Source organism: Brachycentrus maculatus, unplaced genomic scaffold (genome assembly GCF_059751285.1).
Source record: "Brachycentrus maculatus isolate JH-2025_06_01 unplaced genomic scaffold, ASM5975128v1 h1tg000361l, whole genome shotgun sequence".
Lineage (NCBI taxonomy): Eukaryota > Metazoa > Arthropoda > Insecta > Trichoptera > Brachycentridae > Brachycentrus > Brachycentrus maculatus.
In genome coordinates, this window is record NW_028281110.1 from 1041187 (window position 1) to 1062361 (window position 21175).

Below are 21175 nucleotides of genomic sequence, written 5' to 3' on the forward strand. Positions count from 1 at the left end.
GTACGTTTGAGATTATGTACAAATCAAACATACTTTTTTTAATAAAAATTATCGGGGCTCTATGCACTGAATTGAGAATCAATGATTTTTGTTTTTGAGTTTGGTTTTTTTTTATAATATTCATAATTCGTCGATATAATTTATTATCGAGGTAAAAAATAAACATGTGTAATTAAAAATGGTTAGGTACATTATATCTGTACCGGATTTAAAACGAAGTCGTACGATATGATGATAATAAAATGGGAAGACATTTTAATGATAATTTTCGTTTAAATGGCGTGACATTAACTTATGATAAAAATACAAGGTCTTCCAAAACTCTTGGTCATTGTAAATGTGACTAAAACAAAAGTTTTTGTATCTTGTTAGAATGAAAAAATGCGATTAGTTAAAATTTTCTGCAGATGCCTTGGTACTGCTCCGTGTCTGTCTGCTGTGCTGGTCGGAGTTGCGGAGGCATGTGTGTACCAGCCAACGTTGTGTTCGAATCGGATCCAGATGACTATCTGAACAAACTAACTACTGATCTCTTTCACTGCCTACACTGGGGAATTTCTAGAAACTTGGTGGTTTTCTTCTTCTCTAGTCTTCTCCCTCTACTGCTGGTTTAAAAGTGAGCGTCTAAAGCTAGCCTTGTCGAAAATTCCGTAAATACTTTCAGAAACGATAATTCTTGGTGTTCCTCCGCCTCCGTAGTGTAATGGTCAGCACGCTCGGCTACCGTTCTGGAGGTCCCGGGTTCGATTCCCAAGGGGGGTAAAATAAATATAAGTGATTTTTTCACTGTAATATTTTTTCAATATTATTACCCTGGACTGGTACCTGAAGCGGAGGGCTGATCACCTTTCCTTCATGTGTAAACGATCAAGATAACACTGCGTTTATATGACGCAGTGCCCTATGCATCATTGGGGTGCGGATAAGGGTTTTATTATTATTATTAATTTACCCCTATCACTAATATTATTTAAGAGAGAATATAATGCAACACAACTCTGTCATTGCAAACAATCTTCGCCTATTCCGAATTCGTGCATATCTTCAAACATACCCGCCGACTATTCCGACGCCTGACCTGACCACATTAAAGTGTATGAAATATTTGATGATGCCAAGTGTTTTCCGCTCTTTCTGATACTCTTATTGTCAATCTCTATTCGGCTGTCCAAACTCAAAACACAGTAAGGGACATTTTTTTATAGTACGTTTTTTTTTGCATTTTTGACTAAGTAGATTCTACTTAGTCCAAAAATGCAAAAAAAACGTACTACAAAAAAATGTCCCTTACTGTGTTTTAAGTTTGGACAGCCGTATTGTCATGCGTTATTTGCAAAGCCCATGTAATATTTGGGGTGCATTAATTGGACTCTATCATAATCAAATGGTCATATCAAGAACAAATATATATCGTCTGCAACAGCAACACTATCTGTTCTTTTATTTGCAATTGATCACCACTGCTAAACATTAAGGCAGCTTGCGCACTACACAGAATTTTACCATCCGGCAGTCCAGTTTTGAAAAATAAAAGTGACTACGACAGTTTAGCGTGATCGAATTTACGCGCACCGTGATCACGCACCGATCGAGCCCACCGATCCGAAGAAAGGAAGACAAAAGCACAAGCCAACCCAAGCCATTTATATGCTAACTGAAGTGCCGGACAGTAAAATTCCGTGTAGTGCACAAACGCCCTAAGTATGTTTCTGAAATATGTGAGTACTTAGCAATATAAATTTATATAGCAACAGTGGGGTGAATAATCCAATATCTGATCTCTATCTTTTTATGTATAACTCCTAAAAAAACTATTTCTAGAATGTTTTAAGTGATATTTTGTAGCACATCTTACAAAATGTGCCACACTGCACCTATTGGTACATAGGGTACTGCATCGCATTGATGAATTGTTATATTTATCGTTAATCACATGAAGACAAGCCTCCCTCTTCTTCAATCCCTCCGCCTCAGATACTAGTCCTGGCTAATATTAAATAAATACAAGAGTGAAAAACCACTCACATTTATTTTGATCCCCTGAGAATCGAACCCGGGGTCTCGAGCATGCTAGCCAAACGCGCTAACCACTACACTACGGAGGCGGGCTGTCTTAATGTTTACTAATGAATCAAGTGACAACATTTTGTCATATTTTGTAGTTGATTTTCTGTTCTGAACTTTATGGACAGTGTTGTTAGAGTCGCTTTTGCAATGTGGATACTTTAAGAAATATTAAGTCTTGCCTTACAGGAACACGAATTGGTAATAAAATAAATTGTTTATTAATTTTTTTATCAATATTGCGTTTTTTATATATATATATTGATTCATTGAACGGATAAAGCTTTTAACATAATACAAACGTATAGTATTTTATATAAAAATAAAAATACACTAAGACAGAAACTAAAAGTCTTACAACAAATAGTCTTATAACATAAAATAATAATAAAATAACAAATCGTAAGCACTTGTAAATACACGTCTCCTTCACACACTATCAGCGAGCAGCAAGAGAGAATGAAACACCACGTTTAAATTTATCCATTATAACATGGAGATAAATATGTTTATTAGTTGCCTAAAAAAATCCCTGCTTGTTTTGTACAAGGATTTATAGCATATTCTGTTAATATACCTCAAAAAGACAACATTCTGATTGTGTCCAAATACTTGTTCACAAAATCTGGATTATCTCCAATTACAGGAGTTATTTTCATATTATTTTTTGACATCTCATCACAGATGAAGAAGAATATGGAAGTCTGGGCATTTACGGGGCTGACGACCGTCATCGGCTGGTTTAAGTGATCACTTTACACTTTATAGATATTCAATATATAATATAATTGATGTACTAAATTTGCACATTTTTCTGGCACACCAACCGGTTAATATATATAAATAAAAATTTTGATAATAAAAGATAATGATAATAATAATTAAAATGATAATAAATTTCTCGAATTTGCCGAAAAAAAAACGTTAGAAATAATAATCATTACTTTAAACTAAACCAAAAACACATTTGTTTGCTAAATCATTTCCACCATAATATTTTCCCCAATTCATTCACAGTGAAGCGTCCTTGAGGTAGCATTTTACGAAAATGGCGCTATGTAAGTTATCCAAATATATTATTATTATTATTATTTGTCCACCTCCGTAGTGTAATGGTCAGCATGCTCGGCTACCGTTCTGGAGGTCCCGGGCTCGATTCCCAGGGGGGTTTAATAAATAAAAGTGATTTTTTCCTGATACCTGGTACCTGAAGTGGAGGGCTTTCACCTTTCACCTTTCCTTCATGTGTAATCGATCGAGATAACACTGCGTTTATATGAAGCAGTGCCCTATGCACCATTGGGGTGCGGTAAGGAATTTTTTTTTTTTTTTTAATTTGAAAATATTACATTCAAATAAAAAAAGTAACCTTATTATATTGTGAAGAAATTTTGTAAAAAAGTGTTTCGTAACAAAATATAAACATCATTAATACACCAAATATGATTAAAAACCCTTTTTTAATATTTTCCCTATTTCTAGAAAAAATAATAAAAACTCCTTGCCTCTATCCCCTCTCTTTTCAAACCTCACTTCATCACCCACTCCTTTATCCTGTCTTACAAGGAATATTTCTGTTTTAAGTTTAGTACAGATCCATCCTTGAAGGTGACAAGGTGTTTGTTGAAACTGGTCAGAAAAAAGTTCCAAAAATAAAAATGGTTAAAAACAAAGTTTAAGTTTCATTTTACAAGTATAATGTTAAATTATCAGTTGTTAAGTAGGTGTACCAAATTTTTTGATTGATAAAAACTCAATATATTTTTAATTGGAAAAAGCTGTTGAACGCGGACAATTTTACAAAAGTGATTATGTAATTTTGATAATAATATAAAGTCACACGTAACCCCTGTAGATTACGTTGCGAGCTCATTGATTTCAGTACAACTGCTGTAGTTTAGTTAGATACGGTATTTACATAGTATTTTTGTTATTAGAAAAATGCCGATAAAAGGCACACTTCCGACAAAATAATTATTCAAAAAAAATATTATGCAATAAATTTGAAACCTATCTTTGACCGATTTTATCGATTGGTGATCATATACTAAAACAAATCATTCTATTGTTGTAATATACAATCACTTGCAAGTATTTCGGCATGTAAATGTTTCGGCTCAATACAGGCTATGGCTAAAGAATCAAAATGCTGATAAATTTTATAATATGTAGGTACATGTATATTTAAGAAATAAATCGTATTTGTTCTTCAGTGTCATTAGGACCAGTAAAAAAGAAGGTGGGAGAATATGTCGTATTTCATTATGAAGGACAGATTTTGGAAATTGACAAAAGACATTTCCGGGACAGATTTTGGAAATAAAGAAAAACAGAGCTGTTAAATCCATGCAGGAGAGTCTCAAATCGTAGAAGTGGCCGATGAAGGATGACTTTCTTCAATATTCTTGGAAGGATGTAGTGGGTTCCATAAAAGAACCGAAAATGCAATCCAAAAGAGGTTTCTTTACCGTCCCGGAACTTGACCATATTTAGACCTAATTTAATTTTAATTCCTATTATCTATGTAGTACGATATGTTTTAATATCCACCTTTTATTTTATATAATTTTAAACCTTCAGTATTGAAAATAAATATTTTTGTTAGATTTTTTAATTTAAAAAAAAAAAAATTTCTATCAAGTGTCTTATTTTTCCATAATTATACAATATTATAATCTACATTTAGCGAACTGTGAGCCAAAACCCTTCATGAGGTGCAACGAAACTTGTAGGATAGCCTTTACTTTGCATCAATTTGGATTCTAGTACGAAAAGTGTAGAGAAAATATCATGGTGCAAAGTTGTACTTTACCCTGGGATACTTTGCACCAAAATATAAATATAAAAAAAAATACAGGCAAAATAGATAAAAAATTAAAAATATATCAGACATGTTACAGGTATATGTGTTATTACATTGCAATAGTTAAAACCTCAGAAAAAGTCAAAAACCTGATCTGAATAGACAATTTTTTGAAAAAATGCAGTATTTTGGTGCAATGTATACCCACTTTACGGTAGTGAAACCTTGATAAAATTAATCTTAAGGAATTATGAAAAAACGGTTTTTCGAGTCATTTCTTATAGTTTGTTTATATGTAAATATTTTTTTATTTTTTTGACATAATTGAAAATAAGTCGATAAAGTCTCGCAAAAAGTAGCCATCTCAAGCAATGACATTGAGTAAGTAGGTTAGATTTGGAGGGCATTAATTGAAGTGTTCATTCACTAATTTACGCTCAACAATTGGTTATCAATGTAGGTAGCAATTTAAAATTGCAATAGGTAGCAGCTGTATCGCATCTTTGTCGACGTGAAGTAGCGATCAGTATATGACTGTTTATCGCTCAAGAAGTACAGTATCATACACAAACATCTGTTTTTTTTTTAAATAAAATCAGATTAAAAGTGTCGTCAAAAGTGTCTCTGATCGATATTCTCCCGATTTTTTTTTACATCAGGAAATGATAAGATAAAAGTTTAAATAAATAAACCGTTAGAGTGTCCAAATTGTCACACTGTCGTCGAACAAAATGGATTTGAGACGTTTGTCGATTTTACTTGTTTGTGCCATTCTTCCACTCGGAGTACTATGCCGCTCCTTGCAAGTTAAGACTTTGGTAAATAAGGAAAGCAAGGATGATTGTGACCTGCCTCAGGATGTTGTGAGAGACATAGCTGCGTACGCTAATGTCACAAATCGTATCATCGATTATTTTACAAAAGGACCTTACAAAGGGAAAACATGGGAACAGTAAGCAATAATCTCTGTATTTTTTCCGCTCATTCTATATTATGTTTGTTTATTTATCTTTATTTCATGCCTTGAAGTAAAGTGCGCAAACCTCTAAGACATTATTTAAAATACCGACATTAAAAAAACGCAAATGATATAAAATAATTAATTTAATTTGTACCAGAATCTATTCTAATCTCGTCGTAAATAAAAATAAAACTCGATAAACTGGATTATTCATGTGTTTAATTTTAGTAAAATAATATAAAATAAAATATATTAAATAAATAAATAACATTTTAGAGTGTCGAAATACTTGTTAAAAAATCTGGATGATTTCCAATTAAAGGAGTTATTTTTCATATTATTTTTTGACATCTCATCAAAGATAAGAAGAATATGGAAGTCTGGGCATTTACGGGGCTGACGACCATCATAGGCTGGTTTAAGTGATCACTTTACACACGTGTAACATTCACTAATTCTACCCATTATTGACAACCACACTACTCAAATTCTTGGAAGTTTTATTTGTATAAAATAATATGAATATTAACTCCTATGATTGGAGATAATCCAGATTTGTAAAAAGTTTTGGACACACTCAAAATGTTGTAAATAAATTAAATGGTAAAATTATAAGCTTAAATAATAAAAATTAAAAGTGATATTTTCTGGCGTTTCTCATGTATGTGATTATAATCCAGGATTCGGACCTCACATACTTATATAAGAGTTTCTTCTCAATAAAAATCTTCTTTTCATCTCACCAATAGATGTCTCAAGTGAAGTTCTAGTGATTCAAGAACAATATTTCGTAATTGGTTCATATATATAGAACTTCCAATAATTCGAGTAGTGTGGTTGTCAATAATGGGTAGAATTGGTGAATGTTACAACTGTGTAAGTGATCACATAAACCAGCCTATGACGGTCGTTAGCCCCGTAAATGCCCAGACTTCCATATTCTTCTTCATCTTTGATGAGATGTCAAAAAATTATATAAATAAATAAACAGTATACTAAAAGTAAAAAGAAGTTAATTTAAAGATATATTAACATACGCATGTATTCATTATGGGTATGTATGAGAATATTCATGAACGTGGAAGAGGCGAAGAATGTTTGCAAGGACAGTGTGGTGTGGCGCTCTATTCTCTCTGCCTACCCCTGCGGGGAAGCGGCGTGATGGTTAGTTAGTTAGTTAGTTAGTTATGTATTCATTCATACATACATATACACACTATACCCAGAATAATAAACACATTTTCGTGTAGATAATTTTGTATATTAAAATGGATATCTGTCGTTACTCCTAATACCCTGTTATTGAATCAAACATGATTTCAGGTTGGCTGCATTTGTTGATAAGTTCGGCAATCGAGTTTTGGATCACAGGTTTTAGAAGATGCATGCATTCATTGATACATACATATACCCACATACATACACACACTATACCCACAATAATAAACACATTTTCGTGTAGATAATTTTGTATATTAAAATGGATATCTCGCTCACTCCTTTCAAGAACGTCATAAATCAAAAATCGCCAATTTTCAGTTGTGCATGTTTTCGAAATGCCCACAAAATGTACTATATCCCAGCAAAAGAGGCATATCTTTAACTTAATATTTACCCGCTACAGGGCAGAAAGTGTTGTTTTTGCATTTTGAAGAAAAGGTATTGTTAAATTATTTTTTTAAATAAACTAAATATTTTTCAAATGGAGAAAAAACCTTCAGGTTTTACTTAAAAAAATCTGCTGCACAGTAAAAAGTTCAAAAAGTGGCTTGATATTTATTTTTAATTCATTGTGTTACATTTTTATACTTTAAAAACGTTCTCCTGAAAAATCAAGATTTTTGATTTATGACGTTCTTGAAAGTAGTGAGCGATCTGTCGTTACTCCTAATACCCTGTTATTGAATCAAACATGATTTCAGGTTGGCTGCATTTGTTGATAAGTTCGGCAATCGAGTTTCTGGATCACAAGTTTTAGAAGATTCAATAGATTACATGGTAGAAATTTCAAATCAAAATGGCTTGGAAAATGTTCATACAGAAGATGTTGAGGTAACTAAATCATTAATTATGTATACATTTTAAACAGTCCGCCTCCGTAGTGCTCGTAGTGTGTAGGTCAGCATGCTCGGCTACCGTTCTGCAGGTCCCGGGTTCGATTCCCAAGGGGGGTAAAATAAATATAAGTGATTTTTTCACTGTAATATTTATTAAATATTACCATGGACTGGTACCTGAAGCGGAGGGCTGATCACCTTTCCTTCATGTGTAAAACGATCAAGATAACACTGCGTTTATATGACACAGTGCCCTATGCACCATTGGGGTGCGGATAAGGGTTTTATTATTATTATTATTATTAATATACGTATATATTTAACTTAAATTCAAAGTTAGACTGAGATTGATCTAACCAAAATGTACTTAACTCAATATAGATAATGGATGGATACTCAAATTAAAATGAAAGATTATTTAATTTAAAAAATAATATAAAAAAAAGACAAATATTTGTGTTTTGATTATTTACAAAAATATTTCAATTTCATACTATTTCTGTGAGCCTAAGCGGCTCATTTTTAGAAATAGGAATCAAACTGTGGTAAGTCAGAGTTTGATTCGTATTTCTAATAATCAAACCCACGTTCGAACCGAGATTCTCTGACTTAAGAGTCCGCGACACTAACCACAGGACCACAACCCGACACTAACTAAATTATTGTTATTAGGAATACTGACTTAAAATTGAATCTACTTTTCTTATTCCTTATATATTACAATAGTCTGTATTTTATGGAAGAAAAGTGTGGAGTTGGCAAAAGAAGGATGAAACTAGACTGAAAGTAGTCAAATCCAATCTCTCTAACGAATGTGCGTCAAAACGATATATGAAAGATATTTGAACTGTGAAGTATTATCGATAAAATAAGGATAGAAGTGTTGAGATGGTTGGAAATTTATGAGGCGAATGTAGTTGGAAATAGAAGCAGAGGAAAATAACCTGACCGAAGAAAAGTTGGCATCAAGTATTTCCAAAACTTAATAGTGGTCAGGTCAGAAGTCGGAATAATCAGTGTGTATTTATAAGGATATGGATGAATGTGGAAGAGCCAACGATTGTTTTGCAAAGTAAACGTGGTGTGGATTTCTATTTAATCTGCATACCCCTGTGGAGAAGTAGCGTGAGAATTAGTAGTTGGTTTATCGATAGTATGTTAAACTCAATAATTATTGTGTCTTTTTTTAAAAGCATACTTATATCAACTTTCAGGTTCCAAACTGGGTGAGAGGAAAGGAAAGTGCTACCTTGTTAGAACCAAGAGTCAAAGATTTACCATTACTTGGTCTTGGTGGAAGCGTAGCTACTCCCCCTGAAGGAATTACTGCTAAAGTCATTGTTGTTAAAAGCTTTGATGAGCTCAGAGCACTCCCCAATAGCACAGTCATCGGGAAAATAGTTGTTTATGCAGAACCATTTGTCAGTTATGGAGAAACTGTCAAATACAGAGGCCAGGGAGCAGCTGAGGCGGCTAAAAAGGGAGCTGTAGCCGCTCTAGTGAGATCAATCACACCATTTTCTCTAGCTACACCGCATACAGGAGGACAGTATTATGAGGATGGTGTAAAAAATATTCCTGTTGCGGCTATTACTTTAGAAGATGCCGATCATTTGTGGAGAACTCAAAATAGAGGCGAAAACATTACAATCAAATTGATAATGTCAGCAACGTCAGGTACAAAAACATCAAGAAATACAATAGCAGAATTGAAAGGATCAACCAATCCAGATAAAGTAGTAATTGTCTCGGGACACATTGACAGTTGGGATGTTGGAGATGGAGCTATGGACGACGGAGGTGGTTCGTTCATATCTTGGGTGGCCCCTGTTGTGTTGAAAACCCTTGACTTACGTCCCCGCAGAACATTGAGGACGATTTTATGGACAGCCGAAGAACCCGGTTTGATCGGAGCTGAAGCTTATGCAAATGCACACAGCGATGAAGACGACAACTTAAATTTCGTGATGGAGTCTGATTATGGCACATTTTCTCCCCGTGGATTGACGTATTCCGGAAGCGAGACAGGACAGTGTATGATGATTGAGATACTAAAACTATTCGAGTCGATAAATGCAAATGAGTTGACATTGGACGAACCTGGACCAGATATTGGTTTCTTCACCAAGAAAGGAATACCCGGAGGTGGACTTTTTAATGAAAACGAGAAGTATTTTTGGTACCACCATTCTGCAGGAGATACTATTAACATCATTGAACCTAACGTTCTGGACAGATGTGCCGCATTTTGGACAGCTTTCTCTTATATTGTATCTGATTTAACTCATGACATTCCAAGGAAATAAAAATAGGGAAATAATATCACATTATTAAAGAAAAAACTTATTAACCATCAGGCAGAGAGAATAAACTGCCACACCAATCTGTTTTTGAAAACAATATTCGCCTATTCCACATCTGTATCTTCCCATACATACCCACGGATTATTCCAACTCCTGACCTTACCACTTCCAAGTATATGAAATACTTGATCATGACAAGTCTGTTATATTACTTTCAGACTGAAAATAAATGAACATATTTTAATAACATTCCCTGTTTTTTTTTTTCACCAAAATTCACATATCTTATTTAATATTTAAATGGGTTGAATAATAATGGGTCTAATGCCTTTTGTATGGTGATGATGCTGTGATGATTCTTGTCGATAGAAGAGAAGAGACCTGCAGGCGTTGGTGACAATTGTGTATAATGTGTGCGAGGAATGTGATTTGCTGATGAATGTTGGCAAATCTAAAGTTGTGGTTTTTGAAAGAAATTAATGTAGAATGGGTGCAAATATTATAAAATGGGGAATCAATGGAACAGGTAGATGATTTGGTATATTTAGGAAGTACGTTGTCTAGGGATGGAAAGATTAAAAAATATGTTGAGAGGTAAGGAATGTACAGAGTGGAGTAACGGCCCATTCGTTTTGTGATCTTTTCTCTTTTATTGCAACTTCTTTCCTTGTCACATTTTCTTTATTTTTTTATCACTATGATCATGAACTTTCATGGAATTAAACATCATAATTAGTATTTCTGACCTTTGAGTGCGATGCACTCAATGGTGCATAGGTAGCTGAATCAAATTGATGCATTATAAATTTGATCGCTTTTTATATGAAGGATATGTCCTAGTCTATGCTAGTCCTGCACTTTAGATACCAGTTCAGGATAATATTCTTCTTCTTCTCCATCTTACTCCTCATTACTAAGGGTTGTAACCCTTGTTGAAGTGATGACTCTTCTCCAGTTATCCCTTGACTGTGCTGCATGTAGCGCTCCAACAACTGAGGTGCCTGCTGCTGTCTTAACTTGATCGGTCTATTGTGGGGATCTTCCTCTCACTCCCTTCCCCTCCAGGCTACAAATCACAACCAGTCGTTCCATGCTTTCCTCATTGCCACGCACAACGTACCCAAAGAACTGAAGAATCCGTCAGTGTACAGACACTAGCCAGAGTCAAGCCATCCAAGTGTAACTCTTGACTTAGATAATATTATGTAATATAAATGCTGAATTGGAAAAAACACTTATTGACAATAGTATTTATATTGGCTTCCCTAAAAATCGAACCTGAGACCTTCAAGATGATAGGTAAATGTGCAGACTACGTCACTACGCAGGTGGATTATTCAATTTTGTTTAAAAAAAACTTTTACAGCATTTATTACTTAATAAAAGGTAATATTAGTAATTAATTAATATAGTATTAAAAAGTCTAAAGGAAAACTCGATAGCTTTGTTTTGTTTGTTCTTATCATATTAAGCTCTTTTTCTCCGGCATTTTATTTTATTCATTAGTTTATACATTTTTATATAATGCTATCAAAATGTGTCTTAGTCATATAATCTAAAATACAGTAGTTATTGAAATCCCTATTTTGTATATATTTGCAAAAAAGTATCAAGTATCGATTAAAAGTATTATGTACTTATAGATAAGTTCACAGACATTAAAGCATTCATTTTATGAGTATAGATAAATTCACAGACATTTAAGCATTCATTTTATGAGTATAGATAAATTCACAAACATTTGAGCATTCATTTTATGATTATTTAATCCTTATAATCAAATTAAGATTGTCATTTCACATATATAAGTTTGCAATCCGTTTGCGGTCATTACATTGTGAAAAGTAGTTATATATTAAAAATGTTTCTATGGCATCTGAGAGTGTTTGTCATAAGTGTTGTTCTACCATTAGGAGTACTATGTCTTCCTGTGCAAGAAAAGGGAGAACATAGTTATGATGATGAATGCGACCTGCCTCTGGAAGTGATTAGTGATATAGCGGACTATGCGAGCACTGCAAACCGCATCATTGAATACTTTACGCAGGGACCATACAAAGGACAGACGTGGAACCAGTAAGTACTAACGTCGACATGTCAACGTAGATGAAGAAGACTTCCATATTCTTCTTCACCTATGTTGAGTTGTCAAAAAGTAAAAATAACTCCTAGGTGGAGAAACCCACATTTGAGAAAAGTATTTGAATACAGTCAAAATATTATGATTAAAAAAAAAAATAAAAAATAGGAAATCATTTTTTCATACGTTTTCCAGTATGTGAAAACAATCCTGGGCTTGGATCTTGCATACATTCAAATAAAAGGGTTTCTTGTTAATAAAATATGTATGTATTAATTTTAAATCAAACACAGATTTTTTGAGTCTACTAAGTTGTATTTTATTAACAAAAAACACATAAAAAATTATATTGTGACAATTGTTTCGCCTTGTTAGGGCATTATCAAACGAATGTGTTTCGTTTGATAATGCCCTAACAAGGCGAAACAATTGTCACAATATAATTTTTTATGTGTTTTTTGTTAATAAAATACAACTTAGTAGACTCAAAAAATCTGTGTTTGATTTAAAATTAATACATAAATTAAAATGGAGTTCTACAAATTAAACGCCAAGTCAATAAATAATAAAATATGTATCAATCCAACATAGATGGCTGTTGTGAATTCATTTGTACTGTGTCACAAGATTGATCAATATATCCAGGAGTTCAAATTTTGTTTTGAGTAGCGTGGTTGTCAATCATGGGTAGAATTGTTGAAAGTTTCTCGTGTGTAAAGTGATCACTGAACTAGCCTTTGACAGGTCATAAACCTTGTAAATATCTAGACTTTTATATTCTTCCTCATCTCTATTCAGATGTAAAAAAATCATATAAAAACATTGCATTGCAAACAAAATAATGATTTTATTCAGTTCTGTGCGAATAACCACTTGGTTTTCCATTTTTGACTACGCTGAGCAGGCAGAGAGCTTGCTAGAAATTACATTGTGTATTTGCTTTGAGCATGCTTAAAATGAACAAGCTTATTTCCAGCAAATGTATACTGATGGAGAGGGTGCTCGTTTTAAGCATGAATAATTAAAAGCAGATACCTTTATTTTAATTCCTAGCCTAGTGTCATAAATATAATTAATATAATACTATGTAATCTTCAATGTTACAGAGGTCGTTGAAGCATTTGGTATTCTTATCTTGAATTATTTATTGCTTATTTAAAGAATTGAAAATTAATTATTAAAAATTAATGAACATGTCATTCCACAAAGTTAATGCCGAATCAATAAATAATATTAAAGAATAATCGTAAGCCCCGTAAATGCCCAGACTTCCATATTCTTCTTCATCTTTGATGAGATGTCAAAAAATAATATGAAAATAACTCCTGTAATTGGAGATAATCCAGATTTTGTGAACAAGTATTTGGACACACTCAAAATGTTGTAATTAAAGAATAAGCCGAATTGTGGTTAATTCCAACCGACATCTTAAATTTTAAATTTTAAAAAGGTCTGTGACTGGCCTTCTAGACCCTAAGGTCTGAGACTAACATTTGAGTTTTGTCTAATGGAATGTGATTTATATATTTTCAAATATGTAAATGCAAGCAAGAAGTTTTTAAATATTCAATTTATTTTATATTCTCAGATTTTTTAAAGAGTTGAGTGTAGATCTGGATCTATGTATAATAATGGTAAATGGGGAATATTTTTAACAGGTAGATGATTTTGTATGTTTGGGAAGTACATATATTGTCCAATCCCATAGTGTAATAGTCAGCGCGTTCAGCTCTAGTTCGGGAGGTCACGGGTTCGATTCCCAGGGGGGGTTAAATAAATTTAAGTGATTTTTTCACTCCCATATTTATTCAATGTTACCCTAGACTGGTACCTGATGAGGAGGGCTAATCACCTTTCCTTCATGTATTAACGATCAAGATAACACTGTGTTTATATGATGCAGTGTCCTATGCACCATCGGGTGGGGTGGAGGGTTTGAGAAATGAATGAAGAAGAAGATATTTTATTTGACTAGTGACATGTTGCAAGACACATAAGATATAGGGCATACGCATGGGCACATAGGACGTAGAGAACCTGAATATATTGTGAACAAGACGATTGTCATGGATCTTCCTCGAAACATATCTAGGGGATGAGCAAAAATTTCACAGATGCTGCACATAAAACACTTCATTTATATGATGCAGTGCCTTATACTCAATGGTGTAATTCTAATCTGCATCTTGATGGGGATGCAGATTAGGGTTTAAAGAAGAACAAGGGATGGAAAGATTGGTAATGATATAGAAAGGAGAGTGAGTGCTGGGAACAGAGTGAATGGTGCACTGAAATCAGTTGTAGCAAATATAAAACCTTTAAGCGAAAGCTAAACTGGTATTGCACAATAGAGTCCTGGTTCCGACTCTAATGTTATGGAAGTGAAGCATGCAGTTGGCAAAACAATGATGAAAGTAGGCTGAACGCAATCAAACTTCTGGAATAAAATGGATAAGGTAAGAACTCAACAAAATATTCGGACCCGGGCAGCATTAAATATAAACTATATTGGCCCATCCGTTAAAACAAGTTTTGCGCAAAAAACCTTTTCATTCTTTGCGCCAAAGATATTTAATTTGTTGCCCAAAACCATTTTGATTTCCAGTAGTGATCATGTCTTTAAGAACAGTGTCTTTAAGAACGGCTCAACACAGGCCATGCCTAAAGAGCCGTAATACATATAGTAAAAAAAATGTTTGTATCTTTAAAATATATTTTTTTTTAAATGCAATCTCTCAGACAAATGTTCATCAAAACGATGTATGATAGATGTTCAAATGCTGAAATAAGGAAAGAATGAGAGGAGATAAGGTTCATCTGTAAAATTAAAAAAAGGTATGTTGAGATAGTTTGGGCATGTGAATCGAATGAGTGAAGAAAGAACAGTAAAATAAATTTATGAGGCGAATGTGGTTGGAAATAAAAGCGGAGGAAGACGGGAGAAAACTTGACATGATCATGTTTTTCAAATACTTGAGCGTGGTCAGATCAGAAGTGCGAGTAATCGGCGGATATGAATAAGGAAATGCACGAATGTGGGAGTGGTGATGATTGATTTCAAAGACTGATTGGTGTGGTGTTCTATTATCTTTGCCTACCCTTGTGGGGTAGCGGCGTGATAGTTAGTTAGTAAGTTTTAATATAATGATTTATTTTTTATTTTTTTTGTTTTTCTATGTATATATCAATACAATGAAAATAAATAACATATTATTTTTTGACATCTCATCAAAGATAAAGAAGAATTTGGAAGTTTGGGCATTTACGGGGCTGACGACCGTCAAAGGCTGGTTTAAGTTATCACTTTACACACGTGTAACATTGACAATCACACTACTCAAATTCTTGGAAGTTCTATATAAATGAACCAATTTAGAAACCTTAAAAAATAAAAATGGTATTTTCTTGCGTTTCTCATGTGTGTGATACTCACATACTAATATAAGAGTTTCTGCTTAGTAAAAAAGCTTCTTTACAACTCACCAATAGATGTCTCTAGTGAAGTACTAGTGATTCAAGAACAAGGTTTCTTAATTGGTTCATATATATAGAACTTCCAAGAATTTGAGTAGTATGGTTGTCAATAATGGGTAGAATTGGTGAATGTTACACATGTGTAAAGTGATCACTTAAACCAGACTATGACGGTGGTCAACCCCATAAATGCCCAGACTTTCATATTCTTCTTCATCTTTCATGAGATGTCAAAAAATGATATGAAAATAACTCCTGTAATTGGATATAATCCAGATTTTGTGAAAAAGTATGAGGACACGCTCAAAATGTTGTAAATATATAACATCTATTTACAATTTAAATGATCTGGTAGGTACTTAGATAAACTCTTTGCAGATTGGCGGCATTTGTTGACAAGTTCTGCAATCGAGTTACAGGATCACAATCTTTGGAAGACTCCATCGATTACATGGTTGAGATGTCTAAACAAAATGGTTTAGAAAATGTTCATACAGAAGATGTTGAGGTATGTACAAACCATATTTATAATATTGAGGTAAGCAGAGAGAAAAGCATCCACTTCCACGTTCATGATCTCCTCATTCATACCCGCCGATATTTCGACTCCTATCAGGTGATCACCTTCTATAATAGTATTTTAAATACTTGATCATGCCAAGCTTTCTTTTCTCTTCCTCTACTCCTATTTCCAACTACATTCACCTCATAAATTTGTTTTGCTTTTATTTCCTCACTCATTCGTTTCACATATCGCTCACTCCTTTCAATAACGTATCATTTTTTAAGTTAAAAAATATAAAACAATGTATTAAAAATAAATATCAAGCCACTTATTGAACTTTTTACTGTGCAACAGATCTTTTTAGGTAAAACCCAAAGGTTTTTTTTCCATTTGAAAAATATTGAGTAAATTTATAAAAATAATAAAACAGTACCTTTTCTTCAAAATGCAAAAAAAAACACTTTCTGCCCTGTAGCGGGTAAATATAAAGTTAAAAATATGCCGCTTTTTCTGGGATATAGTACATTTTCTTGGCATTCTGAAAACATTCGCAACTAAAAATTGATGATTTTTGATATATGACATTGTTGAAAGTGAGTGAACGACATCTAAACCATCTCAACACTCCTTTCCTTATTTTACCGATAATGAGTATCCTGAGATTCTTGTGTTTTTTCCTTATTTCACTATTCGAATATCATATAATGCATTGTTTTACTACACATTTATCTAAGAGATCGCGTCTACTGTCATCCTTCTTTTGATAACTCCATGTTTCACTTTCGTAAATTCCTCAAAAGTATACATTTTCAAAATTCATTTTCTTTATTTATAAAAGGATTTAATATTTTTTTAGCTACAAGATTGGCTAAGGGGAGAAGAAAGTGCTACTTTGCTAGAACCCAGAGTCAAGGACTTACCTTTACTAGGATTAGGTACAAGTATTGCAACTCCTTCAGATGGCATCACTGCCAAAGTCATCGTTGTCCGAAATTTTGAAGAGCTCCGCGCTTTATCTGACGCAGCCGTTGGTGGTAAAATTGTTGTTTATGCACAACAATTCACAACTTATGGAGAGACTGTACAATATAGAAGTCAGGGAGCATCGGAGGCGGCGAAAAAGGGAGCTGTAGCCGCTCTCGTCAGATCTGTAACGCAATTTTCACTAGCTACACCACACACAGGTGGACTGAGATATCAGGAAAATGTTACTAAAATTCCCGCTGCAGCGATAACTCTAGAAGATGCCGATCTATTATTGAGGATGCAAAACAGGGGAGAAAACATAACGATCAAACTTCTGATGTCAGCAACATCAGAAACAAAAATTTCAAGAAATACAATAGCAGATTTGACGGGGTCAACAGATCCAAACAAAATTGTTTTGATCTCGGGACATATTGACAGTTGGGATGTAGGAGACGGGTCCATGGATGATGGCGGCGGCTCTTTCATATCCTGGGTAGCTCCTATTGTATTGAAAACACTCAATTTACGTCCTCGGAGAACATTGAGAACAGTTCTGTGGACAGCCGAAGAGCTTGGGCTAGTCGGAGCTGAAGCTTATGAACTGGCGCACAGAGAAGATAACGATAACTTGAATTTTGTTATGGAGTCAGATTCTGGTACATTCTCTCCACGTGGAATTACATATTCCGGAAGTAAGACCGGAGAGTGTATGGTGAAAGAAATATTGAAGCTATTTCAATCCATCAACACAACGGAACTTACTTTAGGTGATCCCGGACCAGATTTAACTTTCTTCGTCAGGCAAGGAGTTCCCGGAGGAGGGCTCTTTAATCAAAACGATAACTATTTTTGGTACCATCATTCAGTGGGAGACACTCTCAATGTTGTAGGATCAGACATTCTGGACAGATGTGCCGCTTTTTGGACCGCCTTCTCCTATATTGTAGCCGATTTGGCTCACGAAATTCCAAGGGCTTAATTTTAAAAAGAAGAACAAATTTTTGCTGATTTAAAAATATGTTTGGTGATTTAAATAAAAATAATTCATGTAATTTTCGTATTTTATTACTTTGCTTAGTTTCACAAACATAGTTACATCCTTATAAAGATACAATATTTCTTTAAGGTATATGAAACACAGTAAATTTTTTAAAGGTGTATGAAGGGTAATATAAAATATCTTGTTACAAATCATCATCTGAATTAATACATAAAAAAAACTTTTTCTTTTTGGATATCAATTATTGAAAACATCAGAAGCTATAAACATAAATTTAAATATATTTATATAAAGAATAAGAAAAAAATTACAAACTTAGGAAAATAAAATTCTCATTGTAGAAAACATGCAAAAACTATTTACATTATACTTTATAAAACAATTTTTTTAATACCATGTTCAAATACCCAAACAATATTTTTTTGCTCATTCCGATAATCAAAATATGTATAATATGGATGGAATCAAACGTATAATATTGCAAATCAAATTGGGAATCTTATCAACGTTCATATAATTAGAATATATTAACTTATTTATCTATGACAATCAAAGACTTGAGAGCAAACGTCTAAATATCAAGAAAATGTGAAAGGATTGGACATTTCCTAATGACAAATACATTAAATAAACATCTAACTTTTCTAATTTTTTGAAAATTCTACGTACAAAAATGAATAGAACACTTAACAAAAAACACATTATAGTTATTTCTTGAGTGTTTTCCACAGATACTTTGTGGCACGTTTTATAATATCTTTATAAAATAAATTAACTTTGATTTCACCACTTTACGTATGCGTATACAAAGCGCAGCTTCATACTGTTTTTTGGGTGATTCCATTAGTTGTATACGAAGCGCAGCTTCATACTGTTTTTTGGGTGATTCCATTAGTTGTTATTTGGGGTTGCTATGCAAAGAACAATAAAAATAACATTTAGGATTTTTATAGAGTGTGTGGAAGTGGTGAGAGTATTTTAATGTTTTTGATTTAAAACAAACCCTGATGATGACAATGTGTTGTTGAAACCGTTGAACCGGTTGAATTGTATTAATAAAAAAGTGGTGAAAATAAAGTTAATTAATTTTATAAAGATACATTATACATAGTTCGGTTGAGGATACACACAACAGCTTGTATCTATCTTCAGCATCATACTCATGGGGGGCTTTTCCAAGACTACTTTGAAAATTTACTCCGCAGTTAAATAATAAATTTAAACTATTGAATATAGATGTCACCCAGGAAACTACAATATTCAGGATTGAGTTGAGAAATGAAGAAGAATCAAATTACTTTCAGCGGTGCCAACATTTTATTCATTATTTTACTTTAAACCAATAAAAAGCTCTGATTCCGGGCAAAACACTGAGTATTTTTTAGAACAAAAGAGTTTAAAAAAGAGTTCCGCATTTTAAACATCACAAGTACAGTGTTTTCTCATTTTAACCTATTGGTTTATATAATATTTACATTCAGGTAGGCATAATGCATTTTATAGGGTAATCTTTCTACATTACATTAAATAATTTATTTTGGTTTACGGGTGAAAAATTTATATTAGCAACATTTACAAACAGAATACAAATAAATCTTAACAAATTATTTCTGTAAAATAATTAATTCGTAAAATTGTAACTTTCTATGGCAGCGGTCAGGGAAATTTTTTAACCATTACCCTAAAATATTTTTGCGTAAGTCGATATTACCCCCTCCCCCCATTTTAAAATAAAACTTATTTTAAAATCAAATTGGATCAAACGAAAATTCAGGTCGTAAGGTTTCCTTTTCAGTTTTTGGAGAAATGATGTTGCTTCATGTTTAATACAATTACTTCAAAATAAGAACTTTTGGTATAAGAGCAATTTGAATAATCTTCGGCGTTTTATCAATTTCTGAATTAAGTTGGTAATAAAAATACACATTTATGAAATAGCAAACTAGAAAAAATTCCTTATTACCCAAAAAAAAACATTTTTACCGCATTTGGGGTTATCCCGGTTTATCCCGGTTCCCCGACCGCTGCTCTATGGAAAAGCTTTTGTTTTGTTGCTAATTTTTCGATAGATTTATATTGGTACCACTTACTTGACCTTCAATTCTATAAATAATATTCCCCTTCAATCAACACATTGTAAATAGTATACAATTTCTTCTATTGCATATTTGTTTTGGTATGTATAGGGTATGTATTATAGTAAAATATACTCTTAGATTACTCAAACTAATGGTTGAAAATTACATAAAGATGGGGGTTATCAAAGAGCCATATTCCAGCATGGCTAATCTTAATATAATAAAATAAGGGGATTATAAATCTACCTGACTTATATATCAAATACTATGTAACATAATTAAATAATTTTATCTTACAATAAACATACAGTACACTACCGATTTTCCGGGATGGATAGTGAAAAAAAAATGCATAATAATTTCCCTGTTAATGCGAAAACATGAAAAAAACAAAGAGAAATTTAAAGCTACGCTATATGCGTTTATGTATACCTATTTGCTTAGTAAGACGCATATCGCTCACTCTTTTCAAGAACGTCATAAATAAAAAAAATTACAATTATCAGTTGTGCATGTTTTCGGAATGCCCAGAAAATGTACTATATCCCAGCAAAAGCAGCATATTTTTAACTTAATATTTTCCCGCTACAGGGCAGAAAGTGTTGTTTTTGCATTTTGAAGAAAAGGTATTGTTTAATCATTTTTTTAAATATACTAAATATTTTTCAAATGAAGAAAAAAACCTTCAGGTTTTACCAAAAAAGATCTGTTGCACAGTAAAAAGTTCAATAAGTGGCTTGATATTTATTTTTAATACATTGTATTATATTTTAAAACTTTAAAAACGTTCTCCTAATAAATCAAGGTTTTTGATTTATGACGTTCTTGAAAGGAGTGGGCGATATGTTAACAAAATGACACGACTAGAGAAAACTAACCT

General features: G+C 33.0%; 2 protein-coding genes across 2 annotated transcripts; both read left to right on the plus strand.

Moving 5' to 3' along the window:
* Positions 1-5577: 5577 nt before the first annotated feature.
* On the plus strand, positions 5578-10438 carry LOC148303592 (carboxypeptidase Q-like). Its single transcript, XM_088269704.1, has 3 exons — positions 5578-5819; positions 7751-7880; positions 9100-10438. Exons 1-3 carry the CDS (start codon positions 5599-5601, stop codon positions 10189-10191), a joined length of 1443 nt encoding a protein of 480 aa, XP_088125830.1. The 5' UTR covers positions 5578-5598; the 3' UTR covers positions 10192-10438.
* Positions 10439-12004: 1566 nt separating this feature from the next.
* LOC148303593 (carboxypeptidase Q-like) lies at positions 12005-18196 on the plus strand. Its single transcript, XM_088269717.1, has 3 exons — positions 12005-12265; positions 16122-16251; positions 17105-18196. The coding sequence occupies exons 1-3, from the start codon at positions 12051-12053 to the stop codon at positions 18194-18196; spliced, it is 1437 nt and encodes a 478-aa protein (XP_088125843.1). The 5' UTR covers positions 12005-12050.
* The last annotated feature ends 2979 nt before the right edge of the window (positions 18197-21175 follow it).

Coding starts and splice junctions, on each gene's coding strand:
- LOC148303592 (XM_088269704.1), top strand. CDS start 5,599: ATGGATTTGAGACGTTTGTCGATTTTACTTGTTTGTGCCATTCTTCCA. Junction 5,820..7,750: donor AAAGGGAAAACATGGGAACA/GTAAGCAATAAT, acceptor ACATGATTTCAG/GTTGGCTGCATTTGTTGATA. Junction 7,881..9,099: donor TTCATACAGAAGATGTTGAG/GTAACTAAATCA, acceptor ATCAACTTTCAG/GTTCCAAACTGGGTGAGAGG.
- LOC148303593 (XM_088269717.1), top strand. CDS start 12,051: ATGTTTCTATGGCATCTGAGAGTGTTTGTCATAAGTGTTGTTCTACCA. Junction 12,266..16,121: donor AAAGGACAGACGTGGAACCA/GTAAGTACTAAC, acceptor AACTCTTTGCAG/ATTGGCGGCATTTGTTGACA. Junction 16,252..17,104: donor TTCATACAGAAGATGTTGAG/GTATGTACAAAC, acceptor ATATTTTTTTAG/CTACAAGATTGGCTAAGGGG.